Source organism: Ctenocephalides felis, unplaced genomic scaffold, assembly GCF_003426905.1.
Source record: "Ctenocephalides felis isolate EL2017-DRISC unplaced genomic scaffold, ASM342690v1 CF-g0.4_SCAFFOLD_01604, whole genome shotgun sequence".
Lineage (NCBI taxonomy): Eukaryota > Metazoa > Arthropoda > Insecta > Siphonaptera > Pulicidae > Ctenocephalides > Ctenocephalides felis.
Window position 1 is genome coordinate 41,271,630 of NW_020537758.1, and position 9,151 is coordinate 41,280,780.

The 9,151-nt window shown below is 27.1% G+C and overlaps 1 protein-coding gene across 1 annotated transcript in view; it reads left to right on the forward strand.

Moving 5' to 3' along the window:
• The window catches only part of LOC113373785, an 11,268-nt gene extending 10,986 nt beyond the window's left edge, over nt 1-282 (forward strand). The window contains exon 4 of the mRNA XM_026614059.1: nt 241-282. Within this exon, the coding sequence (XP_026469844.1) occupies nt 241-282 (42 nt within the window). The remainder of the gene's footprint in view (nt 1-240) is intronic.
• Nucleotides 283-9,151: the final 8,869 nt, after the last annotated feature.

Below are 9,151 nucleotides of genomic sequence, written 5' to 3' on the forward strand. Positions count from 1 at the left end.
GTGCTAGATGATTATAAGTGATCATACATGCATGTGCAATTATGTTTCTGCTAATTTAATTATAAATTAATTTATTATTTTAAATGATTATAAGTGCTCATACGTGCATATGTTATCATGTTCCTGCTAATTATAATTTACGTTTCTATCTGTTAGCAGGGTTTAAATAAATTAGTAGGTAGATGATAATATATTTTCATGTTTTAATATAATATGAATTTTATTTTCAATCTTGCTCAGGTAGAATTGTCGCATAGTTCTCTAGCAAGTGGGTTTAGATAATCCTCGAGGCGGCTTTTGTAATTGTCTGAATGTGTTCGCTTTTCATCATTTATTGTGTTTATATCAGCGTCTTTATATATGATATAATACCGTATCTTAATTTGTATAGTACTTTTACACTATATTGTTTACTTTTTTTATTGTACAATTAATTTCAAGTAGTTTCTCTTTACAAGTAGTAACAAGTTGTGCAATCATTCTCTGTTCAAGTAGCATTATTGCTGATATATAGCTTATAATTATTCATCACCGTGTATATTTTGTGTTCGTTGCAAGAACATCTTTATCATATATAATTAAACTAAGAACTCACATAACTGTTCGTCCTGAGCATAATTCATGCTGATCACAAAGCCCTCAGAATATAGGTGTTCTGGCTAATGTGTGTAGAGAACAAACAAAGTTTATCTTCGTAATGAACCATTTCTTGTTCATAAAAGAGAAGGATATTACATCAACAGGTGACTGTGAATATAATCTCTTTAATAAAAAAATACAAAAGTAGTTCTATTTTGGACATCCACTCTTCTGTTATTATTTTAAGTGCCATTTCGTTTTGTTCATATTGCAGATACAATTTACGTACATAGTGTATATTGTATAAATTCTTGAAGGGTGTTGAAAACTATATACTGTGGATCAGATATATGACTATATTCTAGTAATTTCAAGTTTGAGAACAACAAACTTGTATGAATGCAGTGCACTAATGTTAACTAGAGAACTTGCACGATGCTGCTGTCAGGTACTACAAAATTCATTAATTAATTCTATGCACGCAGTCACCTCGAATGGCATTTTAACAGGATATATAAAATATTTAATCACTCAAGGAAGTTGTGATAAAATAATAAAGCTGTTTATATTACAAAAGTGTTCAAATGAATTTTAATTATTTATGTTTAATTGTCTGATATGTAAGTTTGAAGCATCGGTAAAAATTAAGCACTTTTTTCAATCTACAAAATTCTTAATCTTATATTTTATAGATCTTCTTATATTCGAACTCGAGGATCTTATTGAAAGTATAATAACGAATTTATTTTTCGTTATTTGTACTAAATCGTAATTTTAAAATCCAAGGATTTTGGTCAATGTTAATCATATAAATGTACATAAAATAGAGCACTATTATTTTCATATAATATTAACATGATGTATAGTCACAACGTTTTCATTAACCACCCTTAAGGTAAGGATGTCCCATTACTTTAATGTATTATGTTACGTCCCTCGTACAGCTATACTCGTTAATAATAAATATTTTTGGGAAGTAAATCTTATAGTAATTCAGAGGATTATTATATAGCCTTTATAAATAATATTCTTCAGAATAACTGATTTGCCGAATCGTTCTGGTAAGTCAGATGATTTGAAATATGTGTATCAATTCACCATTTGCCAACTTTTCTTATGTTTATTAGATACACTATACATTTATTGATTGCATTCTATTCACACCCATCTGTAAATGATTAAATTGTTAATTGTTATAGAAATGATTAAATCACGGACATTTCTTAATCAGTAATTAGATAAAATTTTGTTTTGCAACTCAGTTCACATAATCCATTCTGAATACACCAGAAAAATATCCGAAAACAAACTTGTTCCGAAAATACAAAACAAATATTTTTACAGCAGACGCTTTTAAATTATTATTCCATCCTGGCTCACCCATATTTAGCAGCCGCTCCCATTGATACATATGACACCACAATTTACATAGGAACATCGGGTAGAAATCCATATATTCTATGTAAGCTGAATTTTCTTTTAAATCCTTATTTCATATTTTTATAAGATTTATGTGCTCTACAAGATATGTTTTCCTCACTATTGGCTAACTTCTATAAGCTTTAATGCATATAAACAAAAATCAAGGCTGTGAATAACTTTATATTCCATCCTTTCTATATATTAAGATTATTAACTTCTCTAAGAACAAGTTTATGTTTTCTCCGGTAAATGCGACTTGCTAATTTTCTTTTCGCAGCCTTTCTCGCCAAAATATGTTTCAAATTATTACTTTTTGTCAAAGTTACTCAAAAACAGTTGAATCGAATTTATAAATCTCTAAGTCATTCGATGAAACTCGGGAAGAAATCGCGTTGCTTAGTATTGCGAGACAATCGGTTGAGCCAGAGGTTTCAAATCTTTCTGGCACCGTGCCCCCCCTGCTCTAATAAAAAAATGGTTGCACCCCCTTAATATCTCAAGAATTTACTTTCATAAATACGCAACTGATATTATCAGACTACAAACTAGTATGCAATATTATGTAAGAATATGCATAAAAACTCAATAATTTTAATAACATTTCAAAAATTTTGTATTATTTTTGAAAAAGGTGCCTCCCTTAGAACAGCCGGGCGCCTCGCTGAGGGGGGCGCTCCACAGTTGGGAAACCGCGGGGTTAAGCTATTTCTTTATAATTAGTAGAAAATTTTAATAAAAATACAGTAAACTATTTAAAAGTTTCAAATCTATTTTTCAGAAAAATCGAATTTTCGATACTGTTACTTGTAAATATTTGAAATAATCAAAGGAAAATTTTACAGATTATGAACAAATCAATTATTCTGAGGATGATAATCATCAAGATAGTTGTCATAATGCACACTATTTTTTATAATTGTATTTAATATAATTTTATAATGTTTCATAATGAAAGTTAGACTCCCAAAATGCAATTGCAAAATTTGCAAAACAAATGAAATGACTTCGAGCTAAATCTGTTTATCTGAATGGACCAATTGTAAGATATTTTATACAATTTGGTAAGTGTTAACAAACAAAATATTGTTTTATGAACTAATAAAATAACAAGCATGTATAAATGAACGTTTAATTTACTTCGCATATAAAGTTTTTAACTGATCTTTATCAAATTATTAACTCTTAAAGACTCTATATATATTTTTATCACTTATTATCTAACAAAATTTGCAGAATCTTGCGAAAACGTTTATTCACTTTGCAATTATATAAAATGCGCCAAAACATTTTATTACTATCAAATATTCCATTCGAAATAAATGTATGGAATTCGTTATCATGCCCTGAGCGTAGCTAATTACTTTTGCTTTCGTTTCAATATAGTGTGGGTGTGTATTCTTGGGCTAATTTATTATTCATGGCTTTTAACGTCGGCTCAAGATAATAATCGAGTATTTGTAAGGCCCTTAATGCATATTAGGAATCGCGTGAGGCTAAAGTTGTCTCGAGGAACCCATTCGACCTTTGAGGGCGGCGATATTGGGTACATTTTGTTCCGCGTCCCTCGTTTTGTTCAAGGAATAGACGATTAGAGTAACATAGACTACAGATAAAAGACATTTAAAACAATGGCACTAGGCGAACCTAGTGAATTTTTTAAATTTCTTTAATTGTATTATTTATTTTTAAATCATAATCCTATAACATTATTTATTTTTAAATCATTATCCTATAACATTATTTATTTAGCTACTAAGCATTCGTTTTTTATCGTTACTGTGAATACGTTTTTTGAATTAATAGTTAAAAATTCAAGAATTTTTTTCATTTTCAATTTCAACATTTAGGCATTAATTAGCAAATCTATTAGTATGACCTACCACACTGTTTTTTATTTCTTAATTCGACAACATTCTACATTTGTTTATATTTATAATATTTCTTCTTAAATATATAGATATTTCTTCCCCCCATGCTTTTATTTAACTTGCGCTAATTATTAACTTCCCGAAGGAGAAGTTTATGTTTTCATCAAAAAATCTGAATCGCTAATTTTATGTTTTCTCGACGTTTCAAACCATTCTGAATCGAATGAGACCATATTTCGAAAAAGTATGTGTGTGTACGTTTTAGCCCGCAATTATAAATTGATTTTGAAAAATCAAAAACTGTTCGAAAGATATTGGTTGGGAATCATGCTGATTAGTTTTTGGTAAAAATTGGCCGGGCCGTTTTCTTGTAATAAAGAGTTAAAAAAAATTTTCAATTATTTTCATGATTTTGTTTGACGGCAGATACCATAGTCTTATAGATCATACTAAAATATTACGGCCTTACGACATGTCGTATAATTTTAAAAATTCTTCAAAGTTTGTAAAAATGAGTAGTTTTTTGACGCTTGTTAAAATTAAAATTAGACGATTTACTCTAGGTATAACGATAGAGTGTTTGTTCGTTTTCAATGACTCGAAATACTTTTTATCACTTATAAATTAATTTATATTTTATTCATTAAGTCGATTATTTACACATGTCGGGAAGTTCATGTAACTTGCCTCCAGGCAAAATACCAATACCAATTAGTTTTCATACGGTTTTAATGACAAAAGTTTCTGAAATATTCTATTGGTCATACTTTTGACTATACATTTATATATGGAATTAATGAATGAAATATACGCATTGTATTCAGAAAACAAAGATAATGTAAATATGTATGATATGTAAGTTATACTAGTGTATAAGGACACTATTTTTATTCGCCTTGAACAATTTCAAACAAATTAGGCCTAATGCGCTTGAAAGTTCGAAAATTGATGATAATGTGCACGATACTAGTGCATATAAAGAAATTAAACCTATTTATTTATGATATAATTAATATATTTCAATAATATATTCCAATAATCTGAAAATAGTTATGATAATGAGCATGAAGTGTAAATAATTAATCATCGTTGATAAGATGGAAATAAATTAGTAATCACAAGTTAAGCTCTCGAATAATCAAAGACAACTACATAAGTATGAAGTAAAACATTTTGCACAAGCTTATAGCATCTATAAGGAAGAAAAAAAATCTATTTAGGAGTAAAAATTAAATTCAATAATAATCAGTAATATTATGTTAAAAAAGTAAACAAATATTAAAATCTACAATATTTTCAATTATTTACAACTGTATAAATGGCGAATGAATGAGTGCAAGTGATCGATGATTGTATTATTATTATAATCTACAATATTTTCCATTGGCTTTACTTATAATGGACAATTTCCATGTTAATCAATAAATCCGTTCTTTTTCTGCTTCTGTAAATCGTTATGATTAATTTTGCATCTATTTTTAGATAATTAATTCAGTAAGCTCTCATAACAAATACGTCATAATACCTACTCAATTATTCCTAACATTAAATTAGCTTAACCGTTATTTAATCCATGGCTCAAAATTACAATTTTATGCGAACATTGAAACTTTTTTATGATTATTTTATGCTTTATTCCACGCAATAGCTAGGTCGGTAATTGCGGCGATTAGTGGCGAAAATTATGACTTCGCGTCAAGTTATTATATGCCCTATTCAAGTGAAAGTGTCCTAGGGTAAGAAATAAGATTCTAAAAATTGCGGAAAATTACGAAAAAGCTTGAAAGGTATTATGCATATATATATATATATATAATAAAAAAAATATAATTTTTAGTATGACATTTATTGCAACCTTTCCTAATCTTTTTATTTATTCTTATCTGTTTACATTCCCTATGCAAATTTCGTATTCCTATGATATTCTATCGGATAAAAATACATCCTATATTCCCATGTGCAAGTAAATAAATATGAAATATATATATACACACATATATACTATATGTGTTGTGTGTGTTTCAGATCAATGTCAATAAATGATTCAGATATTAACCTACATTTTCATATTGCCGTAAAGTAATTTTTATAGCGTATACAATAATAAAATCAAAATAATTTTATTCATTCTAACCAGAAGAAAATAAATTTCTCATTTCTATTCGAATTCGGCAAAGATAAAAATAGTTCATAACTATATAGTTCGAAAAAATTATTTATGTTTTAGCTCTTGAATATCTAATACTATATAATTTGTAAAAAAACTAATACTATATATATATATATATATATATATATATATATATATATATATATCAAGAATGCTTATTTATAATTTAGTGGATATTTTTATTAGCCAAAATACAAAATGTTTAGTTCATGGTTAGTTTATTTCTGATAAATAGAACAGATAATAATTATAAATAGTTTTGAAGTAAGAATTCTAAAAGAATTAAAAACATTTTTTTGTCAGAATAAACTAGTTTCCAATCTAAAATTACAAAAGTAATGTGTAAACTTGCGGTCAAATTAATATTTGAGAGATAAATTATTTAGTGTATATGTATTTTATTATTACTTTCATATGTTGTATAAGAATAGGGTTAGCAAGAAATACATATTATTAAGTTATTTTAAATCTGCAAACAATTTATAGGCTAGTTTATGAGCTTAGGCGCCACAAGTCCGGTGTCTGAGTCGAGAAAGTGCGGGTGAGCCCACTTCATTTAGTTTGCTCGTTAACAAATAAATTAGTGATTGCATAACACCAATATAATCTAACAATCGCTTATTGAAATCAAGTTATTGTTTGTCATGGTATTGTCTTGATTGTTTTATATTATTCATTAAACTTATACAATCACATTAAATTGAATTTTAGGTTTATAATGTCTTATTATGGTTGAATTATTATGAATTAAGCCTTATTAAATAAATATTTGATTTAATCATTGAACATATAGAATTCCATTATAGATGGAAATATGTTTCCAATTAAAAACAGCCCATTCCCGGCATTGCTGCGTCAAATTAAAAGCAATAAAATAAATAAATACTTTTTATTATTATTATTGTTTTGAGCTTCTAAAAGCTCAAAGAGTTCAGAAATACCATCACAATAGTATATAGATCTCTTATGTTCTGATTAATTCGTTCACAAGAACATATTTCAGCTAATCATATTGATTTATCAAGAGGTTCTAGTATTATTATTGATTACGGATTGGATATGAATTAATAATAAATAAAAAATTAACGCTCCTCAAAATCTCACTCTATTGGGGTGGTCCTTAAAATGGTCATTTTCGAATTTCCTTGCTCGCAGGGGTTCAAATGGTTCCAAATTGATAAAAAACAATTCTCTCAAAGTTTTAGCTCTTAATATTAACGTTTAGATAGAGCGCAATTCCATCAAAGTTTGTATGGAAAGAGCATAGAAATTTTTTTTGAAAATTTAAAAAAAATGTTTCAGGTATAACTTAGCGACAAATGAATGAGTTTTATTCATTCATTTGTTCGCTAAATTACATCTAAAAAACATTTTTAAAATTTTTGAAAATTTTTCCATGCTATTTTCATACAAAACTTTGATTGAATTGCGCTCTATCTAAACGTTAATATTAAGAGCTAAAACTTTCAGAGAATTGTTTTTTATCTATTTGGAACCATTTAAGCCCCTGGAAGCAAGGAAATTCGAGAACGACCATTTTAAGGACCACCTTATATATATATATATATATATATATATATATATATATATATGTACATTCTGAATTTGGATAATAGATTAGATTAAGTAGATTAATAGATTACATACAATAGATTCCACACAATAGATTAATCTATATGGATTAATAGATTACACAAAATAGATCATATTAGAATTTTAGATGTAAAATTGATTGTTTTTAGAGAATGGCATTGTACCAGGATAAACAATATATAGAAGGAACAATTAAAGTTATAAATATAAAAGAAAGAATTACGAAAGATGTAAAATGCAGATGGTTGACGCCTTTTGGGAAAGAGACATTATAAAAATGTTAAATGCTGAAAAACTAAGCACACATATGAAAAACTAGAAACTTAAATGAACAATTATTGAAAAATGGTGAGAAAAATATCTCATATATATCTTATATCTGGTTTCTAAAAGATTATTATAATATGCCCATATTTTGCACATAAAAAATTTTTTGGTCATACTTTAACAAAATTATTTGGATCGGAGAGTTATCATCCATAGTAATACAGAATCCAATACATTAAATTTATATAAATAAATGAATAAAAAATGAAATATTAATAAATTATATAATTTATTAGGCAATTGAAAAGTAATAATAGATAATATAATCTATTAAATAATTGAAAAATATTATTTCATTTTTTATTTATTTAATTATGTGAATGTAAGGTATTTGTATTAGGCTATGGATGATATCTCTTAGAATCAAATATATATATATATATATATATATATATATATATATAAAAACCTCGATTATCCGGACTAATTGTTGTCGATAGGCATCCGGATAATCGAAAATCCGGATAATCCAAATTATGAAGAATAATATTTTCTTTATCAAAAATAACAAATGCATACATCGATATCAACAAAAATCGATGATTATTAGAAAATTAACACTTACATATTTTCTTAGATTACATTATACATATTATATTACCATGAGCTAAAATATTCAGGTGGTACGTAAAGTATCAATGAAGAAGAAAAGTTGCTTACAAATAATTTGTTGATCGTTTTTGTAAAAACCAACAATATGGAGCTTCTTCTAAGAGTTTATTTTTCGATCTCTTCACCATTTTCAGATTTTTACTACCCTCTTTACTATCTAACTTGCAAGTGTACGACAAAATTGAATCGGCATACTTTTTAATTACGCTTATAGTGGATGTATCTACACTACACCATACCTATCAGCTAACTTATGGCCGGTTTCGCCTTTTTTAATGATTCTATGATATTTATTTTATCTTTAAGGGATAACACCACCCTTTAAAAATGTATATATGCACGTCAAAACAGAGAATGTATTAATGTATATATGCACATCAGAATATGCAAGTTCCGACGTGATTATGTCCGGATAATCGAGGTTTTACTGTATATATATATATATATATATATATATATATATATATATATATATTCAATTCTATATATTATATACATAGTACAATAATATCACTTACTGTGGTGTGTCGCAAACAAAAAGTCTAAGATCCCCTTTGCACTAAGATGTATATTGTCATAG